Source organism: Bos taurus, chromosome 17 (assembly GCF_002263795.3).
Source record: "Bos taurus isolate L1 Dominette 01449 registration number 42190680 breed Hereford chromosome 17, ARS-UCD2.0, whole genome shotgun sequence".
In the NCBI taxonomy this organism is placed as follows: Eukaryota; Metazoa; Chordata; class Mammalia; order Artiodactyla; family Bovidae; genus Bos; species Bos taurus.
The window spans coordinates 71,382,113-71,399,469 of record NC_037344.1 but is presented as its reverse complement, the minus strand read 5'-3'; the positions used below and the strand labels follow the sequence as shown (position 1 = coordinate 71,399,469).

Genomic DNA, 17,357 nt, shown 5'->3' with positions numbered 1-17,357 from the left:
CCATCTTGTCCAAAGCCACCAGCTACAGGTGGGGCCAGGTGTGGGGCAGGCCCGGGGCTGGCCGTGTGTGTGTGTCCCCGGCCAGGCCTGTGAGGGAGCCCGTGCTCCACCCTCAGGGGCATTTGGGAGCTGTAGCCTGTCACCGTGGAAACCAGGCGGGGGGCTCCTAGAGCCTGCCACTCTGGTTCGGATTTCAAACTCCATGCCACTCTCTCAGAAGCCACTCGGTCAAACTTTCCAAGTAGGAAAAGTAGAAAGAAAGGTAGCATGGCATCTGAGCAGGGAAGCCCTGGCTGGCAAGCAGAGGGGTGGCAGGGCAGGGACCCTGGATCTCCCCCGGGCTCAGGCCCCCTCCAACAGGGAGCACGCGGCCAGAGCAGGTGGGCCCAACCCTTCCTGACTTTGGGAGCTGCTGCCCTTTCGTGTGTGCCAACGGGGTGTGTGAGAAGGCGCTTTTGGAAAAAGGGCTGGAAAACCACTGACCTCATCCAGCTGGCTGGCCTTTGGACATGGGGAAACTGAGCTCAGACGGCTTGGACCAGGAGGTCAACAGCAGGGTGAACCCACGGGCAGGGCGGCATGCCAGGCCCCCCGTGGGCGTACAGGAGGCCCACGGTCAGGCCTGGCGTGGACGGGGTGTCCACAAGGTGCAGCACGTGGATGGAGGCCCCCACAGGCTGACCAGCACAGCAAGGGAGACGGCCCGCAAGCCCAGCCCTGGTGGCCACCACGCGGGACACTCCTGAGCTCAGGGAACGATGGCGGGTCGGCTCCACGCCCTGGGGGATCCGCCCACCCTGTGCCCGGGCTTGCAGGCCACCACCCGGCCACAGGCTGGGCGCCATGGGGAGGGCCTGGACCTGGAGTGAGCCGGGTGCCCCATGGGGCCAGAGGACCGAGCAGACTGGCGCAGCCCTGCCTCCCTCCCCCAGCACAGGTCCCTGCGGCACGACCACCCCAGCCAGGGCCTCAGGGAGTCCCACCGGGTCCTGCTCCCGTGGCCCCAGGAGACACACCCCGCCCCGGCCCTCTCCATCATTGGTCTGAGCAGCTCTAAACCTTGGGCCTCCTCCGGAAGCTGCCCCCCTGCAGTCCTCCAGACAGCGCCTGGCCCGGGGCGGCATCCCAGGGGACGAAGCTGAGCCTGCTACGTGCCTGCCTCAGAAAGCCTCAGCAGGGCCACCAGTCCCGGGAGCCGGCTTCTGAGAAAGGACTTGCAGTGGGAAAGGTGTCCCCGCTGGAGACTGCTCTCAGGAACATGACATGGCAAGCTCCCAGCTGCTGGCCTGGGCTGGTCAGAAACTGGTGCGGAGGCTGCCTGCAGGACGTGGGCCCCGAGCTGAGTTCTGCACCCCCCTGGGGGGGGCTGTCACAGTAGGCTCAAGGATGCCAGGGGCTAAAGACCCCCACTGCCTGTTTCTGCCCAAGCATCCTGGCAGGGGGCAGCACGGTGAGCCCACACTGGCCTCCAGGGGCCAGGCGAGCATGCCAGCGGGGGCAGCCCACCTGGAGTGCAGAGATCTATGACCGCCGTGCTCCTGTCTGGGCGGGGCCTGGGCATCCTGTGCACCCAAAGGCCTTAGGTACCTGCTCCAGACCGAACCGGGCCCAGCGCGAGAAGGCCACAAAGTCCACCAAGCTTGCAGAGCCAGGGGCCGAGAAGGAAGGAGACCTCGGCGCAGCTAAGAAATCACAAGTGTGCTAACCTTTTAAAGGCTCTTAAAAACTGGGCCTTTTTTCCCTGGAGAACTTGAAGTGACTCTTCTGTTTACTCTGCTTCTGCAACCAGCCCATCGATCATTTCAACAATGCTAAAAATACCGCTGCGGCGGGTGGACCGGCACTACAGCCCGGGCTGGGGTGTCCTCGGGTTGAACGCCCACTTCTCTTGTGTCCCCTGGTCCCCCCTTCACCCCGACGTCAGGACGGTGCTGCTGCGCTCGCGGCCCCCGCCTCCCTTCCGGCGGCTCGGAGCGGTGCAGGCCGTGGGGAGGGACACGCCTGCCCCTTGTGGCCGTGTGCCCTCGGGCCGTGCCCAGGGAAGCTGTGGTCTCCTGCCCAGGCCACATGCGCCCCTCATCGCCGACAGGCTGACCCCAGCGTGGGGCCAGTGCCAATCTCACCCTCCCGCCAGCCACGCTTCGGCACGAGACAGGGCGAAGCCCTCGTCCCTCCTCCAGCCCAGACTGGGAGTGCGGCCCCGGCCAGGCGCCTCCCCTGCTGGCGCCTCCGTGAGACAGGACTGCCTGTTCCACTACGCCTGGGCCTGGGGCCCCGGGACCTCTCTCAGCCCAGCTGCCCCCGGCCCAGCACGAGTCGGCTCCACACCCGGCGACACGCGCCTCGAGGTGTGGGCAGAGGGACTGGTCACAGCCAGCTGAGCCGAGGGATGCGGACGTGGCGGGCCCAGCCTCGGACAAGCCGGGGGCTGCTGCCAGTGGCGGCGTGCTCTCTGGACTGGCCTGGCCCTGGCCCCAGCGGGCGCCGGGGGGGCAGAAACATGCGGTATGTGCAGAGCAGCACCTCTTCCCTGGGCTGAGCCTGCGAAGGGCCAGCACTTGGGGCCGCTGATGGGGGCGGTGCGGTGACTCAGTGGCAGGGGCGGATCAAGCCCCCGAGGCAGGACTGCCCACCGGCCCCCAGGCGTGGAGCAGGGAGGGCGGGGGGAGGACAGCCAAGCCTGCTGTTGCGGCTGGCTCCGGCAGAGACCCCCGGGGCTTTCGAGGGCAGGAGGGGGTCATGTTTGCCCGCCAGGTACTGCTGGGGAGCTCTGGGCCCTGGAGGCCGCGTCCAGCCGGCACAGCAGTGCTCTCCCCGGGGGCGTGGGTGCCAGCCGAGGCCTGACCTGCACGCTGGGCACCGTCTCTGAACTCAGGGGCTCCTGGCCAGGACCTGGGCCTGGCCCTCCCTAGCACCGGCCTCTGCAGCTGGGTGGGGCTGGCGGACCCCCAGTCACCCACCACTGGAGGCAGTCAGGGTGGGACAGACACCTGCCGAGAAGCAAGGGCGCCAGGGATGGAGGGACTCCTCTTCCTGCTCTGCCCATCCGGCAGGTGTTCCCCGCGGGCTCCCAAGCAGGGGCCTTCCTCCCACCAGGGCCCTTGGGGAGCACTCAGCTCCAAGGCACAGGCACGTCGCGACACAGACGACTCCTGACGACCGTGCTTCCTGTCGGTTTGAGCAGCGTGGAGTTGGGACAGGACCACCGGGTGTGGTGCCTGCCGAGTGTGCCAGAGCCCCCGGGGCAAAGGGACAGGCCTGGGTGTGGGAAGGGGCCCCTGTCGCCCTGGGCACCCCACGGGCAGACCAAGATGCAAGCTGCTTTGGTTCTGAGAGCCCAGGCAGCGGGGCAGATGGGTCGGGGCGCTGCCGTACCAGCAGAGCCACAGCCTCCGACCGTGGCGGGAGGGCAGGCGTGGGCGCCAGGCCGCACAGGCGGGCCCAGGGGTGCGTGTGGACAGCGACGTTCGCATCTCAGGCTGCCCCACCTGAGCCGGGCAAGCCCCCACCCTCTAGCTGGGCCCGTCTGGTACCAGGCCCCCCGCTGCACCCACCTTCAAGCCCCAAGCAGGCCGCCTTCCGGTCCTCAGGGCCCAGAGCGTGCCGAGGGCTCCCACCCACCTGTCATGATCACCTGCCGGGGGCAGTCCTGTGCCGGGTCTGGGCCTTGTGAGGAGGGCAGGGCGGGAGCCCAGCCGGCCAGGCCAAGAGACCGGCCCGGGTGCCGTGGGTCCCTGCAGCCTGAGCTGGGGGCGGGCCTGAGGGGAGGGGTGGCCCGCGCCTCCACTCTGCTCCCTCCCGCTCAGGTCCCTGCCTCGCTGCCGGCACAGCCCAGGATGCGGGAAGAGTGCCCAGCTGGGGCGCTCCCGTCCCTTCTTTCACTCAGCCTGGAAACTGGGTTGAAACAGGAAAAGAACCTGCTTGCTAAAATCGGTGAGCATTCTGGGGAAGAAAGGAGCGCCGTCTCTGGTTTCGTTACCATGGGAATGTTTCTGGATCGACTACCAGGGGAAAGAGGTGCGCCCTGGACAGAGCAGCCCAGCTCCAGCCATCACAGGCCTGCCACCAGACGTGCAAACGCCTGCCCGAGAAGCCCTGGAAGCTTCTGGGCCTCAGAAACGTGCCCCCGGCCTCTGCATCCCTGGTCTGCTCTGCAGACCCTCAAAGCTGGCACTGGGTCAGGAGGGCACCGCCCGCAGGCCCAGCCCTGCCTCGCTGCCTCCCGCCAGCCTGTGTGCCCACGCTGGGCTCCCCGCTCCCTGCACGGTTGTCCTGAGGAGCCACCACTGAGTCACGCGGCCACATGCCGTCTGCCCGTCCCTCCCTGGGGCCCAGGCCAGACCGTGCCAGGCGGACAGGGCTGCAGCCTCAGCCAGCACCGCGCAGCAGCCCTGGGTCTGCTCTGGTGAAGGCCCGGCCGGCCTGCCTGTCGGGGGTGGGGGTGCTGGGGCCATGGCCGCCCCAGAGACAAGCCTGGGCCGGGACCCAGCCCGCCCCGGCTCAGTCCACAGGTGGGACTTTCCAGGGCAGTGAAGGGGTGGGTGGGAGCCGGGGCCCCAGTCAGGCTGGGGGCGGGGGTAGGGGGGCTGGATACGTGCCAAGTCCATGCCCCTCCCTCAGACGCTGCATGTGGCCTCTGCTGTGGGCCCCCAGCCCCCTCACGCCCCGAGGAGGGCCCGGTGCTGCCTCTGCCCTGGCCGCCCTCCCACCCGCGTCTGGGCGGGGCCGCATCAGGGGCGCGTAGTATCGGGCCCCCAGCCCCGCAGCCAGCACGCACACACGGCCGCGGGTGGCCTGCAGCCCTCGGGGAACATCCCCAAGACTCAGGGTCAAGATACCACCACCAGAAAACACCCCCACACAGACACACAGGCATGTCTTCTCAGGTGAATGGCACGCCTGATTCTGCGCACGAACACTTGGAAGGAGCGGCAGCTGCCCCCCACGATGCTGCTACGGAGGGCAGGGCGCCCAGGGCTGGGCTCAGCTGTGCGACTCAGCTGTTGGCAGCTACAGCGTGCCCGACGTGGCTCCACGGCTGTCAGACGCTGCCCATGACAAGCGGGAGATGGGTCTCCCGGCCCCAGCCCCGAGGACGAGGGGGCCACAATGGCCCTGCCGGTACCTCCTCAGGGCCAGCCCCCAGGCCTCCGCCCCACCCCTGGCCAAGGCGGCAACCTCAGCTCATTGGGAGGGAGAAAAGGGGTCATCCTGACCCCCCAGCCCCGTCAGTGGGCTCCACAGTGGGCAGGCCATGGAAGGACACCCACGTGACGAGGGCCGGTGGCTGCAGCCTGGGCATCTGGGTGGGAGGGAGGCCCTCACGCATTGCAAACCCCCAGTACCACACAGACTGACTGTGGGTTCTGTCCACCACCTGCCTATGAAACACTCTCAGGGAGAGGCTGGCAGGGACAGGCTCCCAGCTCGAGAGCCCCGCTCAACCCCAGGTCACGCCTGAGTAGGAGGGGAAGTGTTGTGGACCCAGACAACCCCCACCTGGTCACCTCTCAGCTCGAGAGCCGGCGTCTGCCGCACCCTTCCAGACCTAAGTCCTGCCCCCCACAAGCTCTGACCCAGGCCAGTCCCGCCGATCGCTTTCCCAAGACGTGACAAGGAACCCAGGAAAACACAGGAGAAAGCAAAGCTCAGAGGATCTGTGTGACATGCCAAAGCACCCCCCTGAGGACAGGGTGGGCAGGCCGGGGATCCAGAGGTGAGATCGCGAGAGTGCAGACCAGCGGTCTCTGTGCCAGCAGAGCGAGGGAGCGAGGCCCGGCCGGGGGGCAGCCGCGAGCTCCCGGGGCCCCAGGGGCGGGACCCCACCCTGTGTGAAGCACCAGAGGGCACTCAGAGCCCAGCACTGGCCACACTCGCTTTCTCTGCAGCAGCGCGGCCCCAGCCAACCCCGGTGCCCAGGTCCCCACGGGGGGAGCAGGGCACAGGCCTGGGAACCCTCGCACGGAGCCCCCTGTGCGGCCCCAGAGCCCCGCCAAGCTCCCCAGGCCTCTCCCACAGGTGCCGGGAGGGGCAGCCACCTGCCAGGAGCCTCTCGACAAGCAGGGCGCGCTCCCCAGCCTGGCGCGCTCTCGCCTGCGCCACCCCGCAAGGCCTCTGAGGATGCCGCCCTCCCGCCTACCCCGGGGTCATTTCCCGCGCCCGTCGCCCATGACAGGCGCCAGCAGCCCACAGCCGCGGAAATCAACAAGGCAAAGTACTCACGTTGAAGAAATTGGTCTTGTTCCTCTCGCAGAAGAGCCCCTGTGCCGGCATGTGCTGCAGCTGTTGCCACGGGATACCACTGCCTAGCAACACGTCGCGGGCCCACTGGAGGTTCTGGGGAAGCAAGAAGTAGGTTGGGAGTGAGTGTGTGGGCAGCTCCGGGCACCCACGGGGAGGGGGGCAGTCCCGTCCTTCCAGGCTGCGCCAGCCAAGCAGCAGCGCCCACAGACAGCCGTCCTGTGGCGCCCACGGCCCTGGCTTGATCACCCGGCCGCGGGTACATTTCCGAGCTGGTCTCACGCCCCGCACAGCTGACCTAGGAGAGCACGGCCGCGGACTGCCTAGGGAGGGCACAGACAGGGATGCCTGGCCCTGCCCAGCTGCGCAAGATGCTGCATGGACCCAGCACCCCACTGTCGGCCGGGGTCCCCCAGCAGCCTAAAGGGTCCAGGCTGACCTGTCAGTCCGCGAATGACAGCCCTAGGCCCGGGGGAGCCGGGGCTACAAGCCGCCAGGGGAAGCGAGTTTGTGGGAGGGGCTCCGTCCACGGCTCAGGCCGCGGTTCTCTCGGTGGAAGCAGGGAGGGCGAGGCCTGAACACCAGGCCCTTGAGGGGAGCGCAGACTGGGCTGATCCGTCAGCCTCCCACAGACAGCTCCTGGGAGCCAGGAGGCTGGCGCATGAGGCCGTGCTGTTAGAAACACTCCCGCTGCCCCCCAAACAGGCTCGCGGGTGCCCGGATCTGCTGGCAGAGCTACACGCACGTGCTGGCCTGTGTGGGGGTGCCCCGCAGCCCTGGGGAGTAGACCACCCTCTCCGGGCCTCCGCTGCCCACGTGGAGGATGCCGGCGGCCACTGGGCCACTCCTAGGGCCAGGATGCCAGCAGGAAAGCCTCTGTCTGCACACCCACTCCTCCTCCTAGGAGCTGGCCTGCCCTGACCTTGGTGACATGAGCCTCTGGCCTGCCCTGCCTTCCCCCCTGCCAAGCTCTCGGGGAGGTATCCCTGGGAGGCAGGAGGCTGGGGCGGGCGTGAGGCCAGTGTCTCCCTTGAGTTCCCTCTGTGTGGGGATGCCTCAGGTCTCACAAGGCCGGTCGCACGTCCCTACCTGGCGGGCAGCATGAACTTGCCTGTCCTCACACAGCTTGAGCAGAGAGGCTGTGGGCCACCCCTCTCCCAAGACCCGGGCGGGCTGCACCAGCTGAGCCTGAGGGGGAGGGCTGGCCCATGCTCAGGGGTCTGAGGCCCCTCCCTCACCTCACGTGGCTCAGGCCCCTCTGCCAGCCTCACTCTCTGTCACTGGGCATAGCCTCTTAGTGACACGCCGGTGGGAGCTGTTGTTAGGGTACTGCCACGGCCCAGAGGGGAGGACCCCAGAAGCAGGCAAGGCTCAGGAAGGCTGGGGGGCACGGGGCTGGGGGGCACGGGGAAGGCCCCGCGGTGGAGTACGGGCGGGGCCGGGCCAGGCAGGCCCTCCTCTGTCTGTCCTCACTAGGAGGCCCAGACAAGCCCCTGCTTCTGGGTGGGGTGCAGGGAGCGGCACGGAGGGGCCGGGCCATCACCATGCCCGGCCCAGGCTCGGCTTCTCTTGGGACATCCGTGACCCAGGAGGGCCAGAGTGGGCAGAGGATGGCAAGAGCAGCCTGGCACGGGAACCCTGCACCACTGGGGGAGAAGCAGGAAGCCCGCACGGGGAAGCACGCTGCTTGGGGTCGGCGGGCACCTCCAGGCAGGCAACACCCAGGCGCCATGCATGGGGGCGCCAGCGTCCCGGTGTGGCTTGGGCTGCATCTCCCTCATGGGTCATCGCGTGGGGCGTCTCTTCTGCTGCTGCCTGGCCCTGCGTGTGTCTTCTTGGAGAGATGTCTATTCAGGGCCTTTGCCCATTTTTAAGTTGGGCTGGCTTTTAATTAACGAGTTGTCAGAGCTCTTCGTGGCTCCTGGATACTAGTCTCTTGTCAGATGCGTGATCTGCACATCTCTCCCCCACCCTGCCGATCCTCTTCCCGCTTTGGCAGTGTCCTTTGAAGCACAGAAGTTTCCCATTTTGATGGTGTCTGGTTTACTCATCTGTTCCGGTCACCTGTGTTTTTAGCGTCGTATCTATGGAATCATCGCCTAACCCGAGATCACTAAGATTTACGTGTATGTTTTCTTCTAGGAGTCTTGTAGTTTCAGCTCTGAAATTGAGGTCTTCAATCCATTTCAAGTTAACTTCTGTACACACTGTGATGGCATCCCCTACTCCATGGAAATGAGTTTGAGCAAGCTCTGGAGTTGGTGATGGACAGGGAGGCCTGGCGTGCTGCCGTCCATGGGGTCGCAAAGAGTCAGACACGACTGAGCGCACAGGCAGGCCTCCGACTTCACTCTGGCTGTCCAGTTATCCAGCGCCGTTTGTTGTCCTTTTCTGCCACGAAAGGACTGTGGCAGCCTCGTTGAACATCTAGTGACCACAGACGCACCCGTTCACTGCTGGACTCCTGACTCGCCTGCGCTGATGTGTGATCGCCCCCGAGAGCAGCGCCACACTGGTTCTCCTTTTAGCTGTGACGCAACACGTAATGCAAACTCCACCAGAGGAACCACTTTCAAGTGAGCAGCTCACGACATCGTGCGTCCACACCGCTGTGCAAGCGTGTCTCGAGCCCCCCTGGGACTCTTCGCCTTGCCAATCTGAGCCCTGTCCCCATTCAACAGCAGGTCCTGGGACCACACGTGTGTGGAGTTCCACCGGATTTGTTCTTTTTTTGTGTCTGACTAATTTCACTGAGGACATGCGTGTTGGAGCAGGCATCAGAGTGTCCTTTCTTTTTAAGGCTGAATAATATTCCACCCTGCTTTGATTACTGGAGATTTGCAGTGAGCTCTGACATTGGGACGTGTGAGTTTTCCAGGTCCGTCCTTTTCCAAGACTGTCTGGCTCCAGGAGCACATTGTAACCCACTCAGTCCTGATCCCTCGCAGCAGGTGGGGTCCCCGGTTCTCCAGGTGAACCAGAGGCAGCAGGCTGGTGGAGCACACAGAGTCATTCTTCAGTGAGCTCCAGGACCCCTGTGCTGCAAGGTCTCTGCGTGGCCCACGTGGATGGTGGGAACCACAATTTTATGAGCAATGCCATGGCCTAGGACTCCAACTCCTGCCAAGACCAAGCCCTTGGAGAACCACGAGCAGCAGGCACCGGGCTCGGGGGCGGTGGCCTTCCCCGAGGCGTGGGAGCACCTAGGAGCCTGTGTCCTCAGGCGTGCCCCCCACCGCGGGCCAGCAGAAGCCACACCTTGGGGGCCCCAAGGCGGGAGTCTGGTGTATAGCAAAGCTGACCCTGGGCTGGAGAGCAGCCTTGGGGGATGTCAAGGGTCCCCAGGGACGGACGACTACAGAAGGGCTGGGGGTGCCGCAAGCCTGGGTGGTGCCAACACGGAGGAGACGGGCTGTGGTCCTCGGGTGGGGCCCTTGGGCAGGACCCGAGGGCTCTGAGGCTGGCTCCACTGGGGCCGCTCTGCCGGGGGCAGCCACAGAGCCATAAGCGGGGAGCATGGAGATGCCACCACCACGCCCAGGCGGGCTCGACAAGGAAACGGACTGCTGCTGAGCCCGCACAGCAGGAAGCGTCTGTTACCCAACAGCTGTGTGGGAGGTGGTCACCGCTGGTCAGAGACAGGCCACCAAGAGCTCTGGCCAGGCCCCAGGACGGCAGGCTGCCCCACCGGGCCCGGCGCTCAGCCTGTGAGGCAGCGAGGTGTTTGAAAGCCACCCAGCAAGGCCTCTGTGCAGAGCAAACAGCAGCCTGCGGGGCCCCCGGCTGCTGCAGAAAGGGAAGTCCATCTTGGGGAAGCAGGCCACCAGGCGGGACATGCGGGGACTGAGGAGCTGCAGACGTGCGGTATGGCCCCACAGAACAGACAGCTGGGCAGCCTCGTCCCTGCCACTGGGCCCACACCCACCCCACAGGCCCCACAGCCCATCAGCCCAGCACAGGGGACCCAAACGACCTGGGCTAATTTGCAGAAGAGCACAGGGCCAACAGTGAGCAGGGACAGGCCCACGGTGAGTGTCGGGGGAGGCGCGGTGGAGACGGCTGGGCCCCGGGAGCCGGGCTGCCTGACGTCGAGCAGAGGATGTGACCACTGACGGTCACTGTCGTGTGTGCAAATACACACACAGGGCGGCCTTTGTCTCACACCAGCAGGACTGTGGACGGCGCCCCCGAGTTCTACAGCTGACATAAGTGTGGTTTCCTGCTTTTTGAAAACCCGCCCAGCAAGGACACAGACTGAGGAGCCCGCACGGCCCAACCCCAGGCCCAGATTAGAGCCATCTGTGGGAGTGCGGAGGCGCCCGGGGCCCCACGGGGCCTGCGCGGCAGCCCCGCTCTCCCTCCAGCAGCCGGTGACCGCCCCTCCGTTCTCAGGGCATCTCACCCCCCAGATCCCTTCTCAGCCCTGCTTCTAGAGGAGGCAAGAGCGCTTGCAGGCCCCACAGACTGCTCCTGAGGAGCTTCATTCAAACCCAGGTCTGCCAGGTGCAGAAGGCCCGGGCACGGCCGGGCTGGCAGGGACGTGCAACAGGGGCCGGGAAAGCTGGAGAGCCCGCAGCCCCCGCCAGGCTGCAGTGCCCGTGTGCCCTGCCCTGGGGAGCCGGCCTGCCGCACGCACAGCCACTCCACACCGCGCCACGCCCCACAGCAGCTGTCAGGGGGCTTCCCGCCACAGTCAGCTCTGCTCAGGCTGTTTGCCCTCCCTGCCTCTTCAGGCCCCCAGCACGGGCCTCTGGGGGGAGCGGCTCCTGAGCCCGGGCCTTACTGAGCGGGGGAGCCAGACAAGAGTGGAGGCCACAGCCGGACCCGGGGGCCACCCTGCCAGCCCCTCGCCTGCCTGGGCAACGCCTTCCCCTCCCTGCAGCCACCAGGGCTCCTCCACCCTCGGGCTCCAAGAGCGGTGCCTTCCTCCAGACACAGCAGCACCGCAGCCTGCCTGGGCCCCACTACTTTCCCTGTGGGACCCGTCACGATGGGACTCGCCTCATTGGCTCACTGGTGTATTGCAGATCTGCCCCGTGTGAATGCAGCTCTGGGGGGCTGTCTCCCCAGCTCCTCCGGGTGAGTGGGGAGCCCAGAAAAGGACGCAGACAGACCCCACTCCCCCACCAACGCTAAGCGCCTGCACGAGAGGCCTGGAGGGAAGCACGGGAGCCCTTACGTCTGGGGCCCTGCTGCTGAGTCTACACTGTCTGCCTCCGGAACTGGAGGAGGCCGCCAGGGCTGCAGAGGGCCAGGAGGCCCACGCGAGCTGCGCCCCCCCCAGCCGCCCCGCCCACGCGAACCACGCCCCCTCCAGCCGCCCCGCCCACGCGAGCCACGCCCCTCCCAGCCGCCCCGCCCACGCGAGCCACGCCCCCTCCCAGCCGCCCCGCCCACGCGAGCCCAGGGCTGCTGCGGGGGCTCACCCTGTGGGTCCTGCTGTGCGTGTACAGAAAGGCCAGCCTGTAGAGGCTCTTGTAGTGCTGTGGGAAGCGGCCGAGGCAGAGGTGCAGCGAGGCCACGCACTGCTCAGTGAGGAACTGCCGCTGCTCCTCTGCCCCGGTGGGCAGCCCCTGTGGGAATGCCAGCAGCTCCCCGGGCGTGTCCGCCCGCTTCCTCCCGTCCCCCGGGGCTGGCCCAGGCATCTGGGGCTTGGCAGGGCCGCCAGCGGGGCCCGGGGCGTCGGCGGCAGGCTTCTGACTGCCCTGCTCGGTGGCCCGGGAGCCTTCGTTGCTCTCTGAGGACTCCTCGGCTTTCCCTGCGTTGAGAACAAGGAGAGAGCGTCACCTCGGCTCCAGAGCCCTCCTCGTGGCCGGCAGCACCAGCGACAGGAACGCCTCTGACAGCCGCACAGCGGGACAGGGAGACCCTGCAGCAGGGGCTCTGCCCCCAGGCCCACTGAGGCCCCTGTGGCCTCCGCCTCCTCCCTGAAAACACAGGGCATCCCAGGTGGTGTGCAGCAGAGCTGGGGCTGTGCGCAGGGCGCCCCGCAGATGGGGCACAGGCTGTCTGCCTCCAGGCGGCGCAGGGGCGCGAGGACACGGTCCGCAGGGGCAGGCGAGATGCCCCCACCCAGGGCAGCGGCTCCAGGCTCAGCGCCCCAACCCCAGTCTCCCTCTCCATCTTAGGGAAAGACCAGAGGCACTCTGCACCAACCCAGTACACCCACCACCCGCGATCAATGCCCCGTCCCTGACCCTTCGGGGATGTGGTGAGGCAGCAGGGACAGGTGGCAGGGAGCACACAGCTGGGGGCCTCCCTAGCACGCACGGCTCTGGCCACATGGCCACACCCACACATGAGCCCCTGAGCCCAGGCTGTCCCATCCAGGGCCTGTGTGGTGACTCTGGAGCCAGGCCTGGACCCCAAGGACAGGTTACCACCCTCCCACCAGACAGGCAGCATGGGGGGCAGATAAGGGTGCAGACTCAGCCCTTTGGACCTCAGGTACTTGTCCAGTAAATGGGAACAGCCAGTGCTTTTCCCAGGGATGCTAGGAGGCTTGGCTGTTGCTGCTGCTATCTGCCAAGCAGCTGTGAGCCCCAGCTGGGCCAACGTGGAAACGCTTTCAAAATCCATGGCTGGCCAACCAGCCTTGGCCTCAGAGCATGGCCAGGACTGCCCGCCTGCCTGCAGCCTCCCAGCAAGGCCAGAAGTGGGGCTGACCACTGGCTTCCACAGTGGGGCCTGGGGATCACAGGAGTGGGGAGCTGGGCAGACCCCAGGGCCAGATCAGGGCCCTGCCAAGAAAGGCGGGGGGGTTCAGACCAAAAAGCAAGTGATGCACGGGACACCGTGGGGCCTGCACGGGCCCGGGGGTCTGACAAGGAGCACGTGTGAGACGGGACACCGTGTGGGGGTCTGACAAGGAGCACGTGTGAGACGGGACACCGGGGGTCTGACAAGGACAGGGTCACCAGTGCTCACTGAGCGTCACACACCTTCCTGAGATGCTGCATTGAACTCCACGACCCACAAGCAGGCCTGGGGGTCATTCCCACCCTTCGGGAGAAGCACCAAGGCCCGGCCTGTGAGTGACTTGGCTGACTGTGGTCCCGGGCACTGGCGGAGGCGCCAGGGCAGAGGCCAGGCCACTCGCAGGACACCCGGCCGACCAGCCGTGCCGAGTCAGGGCTCCGTACCTTTCTCCTCTGTGGTCGCCGGAAGGTCTTTACCAGGCAGTCCTGCTTGGGAGATAGGAGCGGGCGGCCTCTTCTCTGCGCAGGGCCTCCGGGAGCCCTCCTGGGAGCTGGCGGGCTCACTGAAGAAGTCCTGGGTGGAGCTGGAGTCCGAGAGTGCCACGGCTGTGCTGTCCTGGCTGCGCTCTGGGGAGAAGGAGAGCAGCGGTGGGTGAGCTGCGCAGCGGGGCCCAGAGGGGCCTCCCCGGGAGCCCCCCGCAGCCACTGCTCACTGCCCGGCCTGCCGCCCTGGAGGCATCGAGCCCCTCCCAGAGGCACCAGTCTCCCAGGGCTTCCTTCCCTGGGGAGCGGTGCTCCGGTGCATGTCTGACAGCTGGCTCTGAGGGACAAGCTTGTGCTTGTAACATCCTTGGCTCCTGCACCATGAGTGCTCCAGCCGAGGCTGACCACGCATTGCCAGTACGATCCGGCGGAACGTGGGGCTGGGAGGAGACGCGCGGTAGTGGCCGTACGCCACCGCAGGGCGTTCCTGCCATAACAGGCACACGTGACTGAGAAGCTCAGGGCTCAGCCCACGCCGTTAGCCAACGTGTGGTGGGTCTGCAGTGACAGTACAGAGGCCTGGGCTCGCCCACGGGTGCCTCTCCACCACCTCTCAGCTGCTTGAGGAAGAGAGGGGAGGGGAGACGAGGGGCCCCGCCCGGGGTGCGGGCCACGGCTGGGGGAAGGGCGTGAAGCCCTGGCTGGACCTTCTCCTCGAGGGAGCAAAGCCAAAGGCACCGGGCCGCACAGGGCAGGTGAAGCCCCGCGGGAAACGCCTGCCCTGCACGAGGCCCCGGGCCCCAGCGCTCCCACCGCAAGACGCAGGGACCCGGCCCCCCGGCTACGCGGCGGCACCCAGACCGCAGAGGACCGGCCAGGCCCAGCCCAGGCCAGCAGGTGCCGACTCCAGGACAAGAACTCTGCTGCAGGGAGAGGGGTGAGGACACGGAGGAACCCCCCTGAGGGGCACACAGAGGCCGAAATGAGTGGCAGGCAGAGATGGACCCTGAGAAGCCTTCCGGCTGACCAGCCGGCCCTGAGCAGAAGGCAGCGTCGGGGGAACTGGACTCCGGGGCGGGGGGCCCCTGAGGAGGCCCAGTGACGGCAGGCCCAGCCCCGCCCAGCCTCCACCTCACGCCTGGGAGCACAGACCGAAGCCCGTTCTGGGCACGAACCTCACTGCCTTCAGTGTCTTCTGTCCTACACGTGCTATCCCAAGTCCCCGAGAAATCTAAGACACACACACACAAGTAGAAAGAGCACTGTCGAGACACAAGGAATCGACACAACCGCGTCACAGACGCCCCGCCCCTCCTCTCCACGTTTACTTTATCTAAACTATCGCTGTCCGCAGAAGAACCGCAGCCACGCAGCGTGAGCTGACCGAGCTCGAGGCAGGAGCCTGACGGAGGGGAGGGGCTCGCCGCCCATGACGTGGGACCACGTCACCCGAGGACAGACTTCAGTCCCTGAAGACGTCTCAACCCCAGTGCAGATGCTACGTTACTCCGTAAAAAGACTTGTGAATAAACCAATCAGAGAAGTAAAATACGACCGTCACAAGAGGCTGCAGCTCAGCAGGGACAGGGAAAGGGCCTGAAGCCTGCAGGGCCACCGTCGGACAGTGCCCTGCAGCTCTAGGGAAGACGGGCCTGGGGGGCAAGAGCATGTGGGTGCTCATGCCTGCGAACCAGAGGACACGTGTGTCGCTGCAAAGACGGCCACCACTGGGGACTACAGGCCCTGGGACAGGTCTTTCCTATCTTCTGTGTGTCTAAGAGGGTCAGCGTGAGGCTGCTGAAAACGATCCTGATTTCCAGTACTACGAAGCAAGCAAGGTTTCACACCAAGAAGCCAGTCAAGCCCCCGTGAGGCCTTTGCAGGGGTTATGCTGGGGGCTTCCAGGCCCCAGTCCTAAGGCAGGGCCAGACCCAGTGGAGAGCCGGGAGACCCACAGGGCTGGATGGGAGGGCCTTCCAGGGAGAGGCACACGGTGGACCCTGGGGACCACCCACCACCCAGGCACCCCTCCCCAACCTTCAGGGGGAGCCCAGGGCCCAGGGCAAGGGGACAGAGCTGGGGGTGCAGGGAGTAGGGCCCGGCCCGCTGACTAAGGGGGGGCCCGTCCCCTGGGGCTCTCTTCAGGCAGGTCTGACTCAGCCCACACCCCCTAGACTCTGAGGACTCCCAGGCCAGCCCCAAAGAGCTCTGCTGACAAGACACGTGCTTCCTGCTGTGTTCTCTCCGTTCGCTCTGGCAGGATGACTGGAAATGGCCCACAGCCATCCAGTCCCTTAGCTGGGCTACATGAAGGCTCAAGGAAAGAACCGTATGCCGGTGTGGTCAGAACTGTGGCCACTCTGGCTGCTGAACCCCAACAGGATGACCCTGTTCCGCTGGCCAGAAAACAACAGGCTTCTAAGAAAAGTTAACCTGAGCGCAGTCAGTATTTTCAGAACTCTTTAAACTGGCGAGGTCTGCCCCGTCAGGCCCTGATGACCACCAGGAAAGGACTCGTCCACCGGGAGCAGGGCTGGCCATGGAACGGGGCCCCCCCATACAGGCCTAGGAGACTGGACAGATGTCCTGGAGAAGAAACACCGGGACCCCACTCCACACTCCCAAGAAAGGCAGCAGCAGCTTCCCCTCAGGGTCTCTCTTCTCCGACCTGGTCACTCAGCATCCGAACACCATGACAAACTCCAAGCTCCATGTCTTTGCTCCCACGGTCCCTCGCCTGAAATGGCCCTCCTCCACGAAGTTCTCCTGACCCACTAAACCCCAGAGGCAGCTCACGACGCTCCCTCGGGGCACTGAGCACTGCCCCAGGGACACGCAGACCCAACCGAGGCCTCATCTAGACTCCCCCAACAGCGCCCTCTCCCAGGCTGAGCACCAGCAGGCACTCCCCAGACACCAGGAAGAGCTGCGGCCTGAGGACCAGGGAGGGGGGAAGAGGAGGTACAGGGGAGGAGGGGGGAGGAGGTGCAGGGGAGCGGGGTAGAGGAGGTGCAGGGGAGGAGGGGGGAGGAGGCGCAGGGGAGTGGGGGAGAGGAGGCGCAGGGGAGGGAGGAAGAGGAGGCGCAGGGGCCAGCCCTCTCCCAGCCCCTGCCCTGGCCCGACGCTGGGCCCGCCCTATGGGATGCAGGAGCGCCCAGGAGCCGTGGGCTGGTCTGTGCCCAGAACACAGCCTGCCCTGCGTCCACCTGTCCTCAAGGACGCTGCCCCGCCCCACCCAGACACACGCCCAGGCCCTGTCCTTGGGAGACCACGCAAGAGTCTGCTGCCTTCGCAGCCTTTCTAAGTGAAAAGCAGCAAAGCGACAGGAGTGCAGATGGTGGGGCCTGCCGGGCAGGCAGGCAGTGCAGGGGGCCGGGGCTGCGGTGCGTCCAGCTGGAGCTGGGACAGAGGGGCCTGCCGGGCAGGCGGGCGGTGCAGGGGGCCGGGGCTGCGGTGCGTCCAGCTGGAGCTGGGACAGAGGGGCCTGCCGGGCAGGCGGGCGGTGCAGGGGGCCGGGGCTGCGGTGCGTCCGGCTGGAGCCGGGACGGAAGCCAAGCGCATCAGACACATATTCTCCAAACACAGCACAGCGACGCGGAGGCGCCCTGGCCGCGGGCAGCAGGGAGCCGCACCGAGGGCCAGCATGCGTCAGCTCGGTCCCTGAAGCGAGCTTGGGCAGCGCAAGCGGGACGGCCGGGGCAGCGCGCTCAGGGTTAGGGGTGGCACGGGCAATGCTGGCGGAGGCAGTGCGGGCGACCACAGGGACGGGCACAGGTGGACACAACACAGGTGGGGGAATGGTGGCGTGGCAGTGACGATGCGTGCTGCGGGGGCTGCCCAAGGGCCCGCACGGCCCACCCACCCCGGGGCTTCTGCTGCACACGGGCCCACGGGCACCCCACAGCCCCCAGCCCGGCGGCTCCTGCCCTCCTGACC

The 17,357-nt window shown here is 66.5% G+C and overlaps 1 protein-coding gene across 5 annotated transcripts in view; it reads right to left on the bottom strand.

Moving 5' to 3' along the window:
• CABIN1 (calcineurin binding protein 1) overlaps positions 1-17,357 on the bottom strand; it is a 71,566-nt gene that overhangs the window by 17,676 nt on the left and 36,533 nt on the right. For all 5 annotated transcript variants that reach the window (XM_059876452.1, XM_010814263.4, XM_010814262.4 and 2 more), the window contains exons 27-29: positions 13,383-13,565; positions 11,667-11,998; positions 6,223-6,336 (exon numbers count right to left, since the gene is read on the bottom strand). In XM_059876452.1, coding sequence (XP_059732435.1) covers positions 6,223-6,336; positions 11,667-11,998; positions 13,383-13,565 — 629 coding nt within the window. The remainder of the gene's footprint in view (positions 1-6,222; positions 6,337-11,666; positions 11,999-13,382; positions 13,566-17,357) is intronic.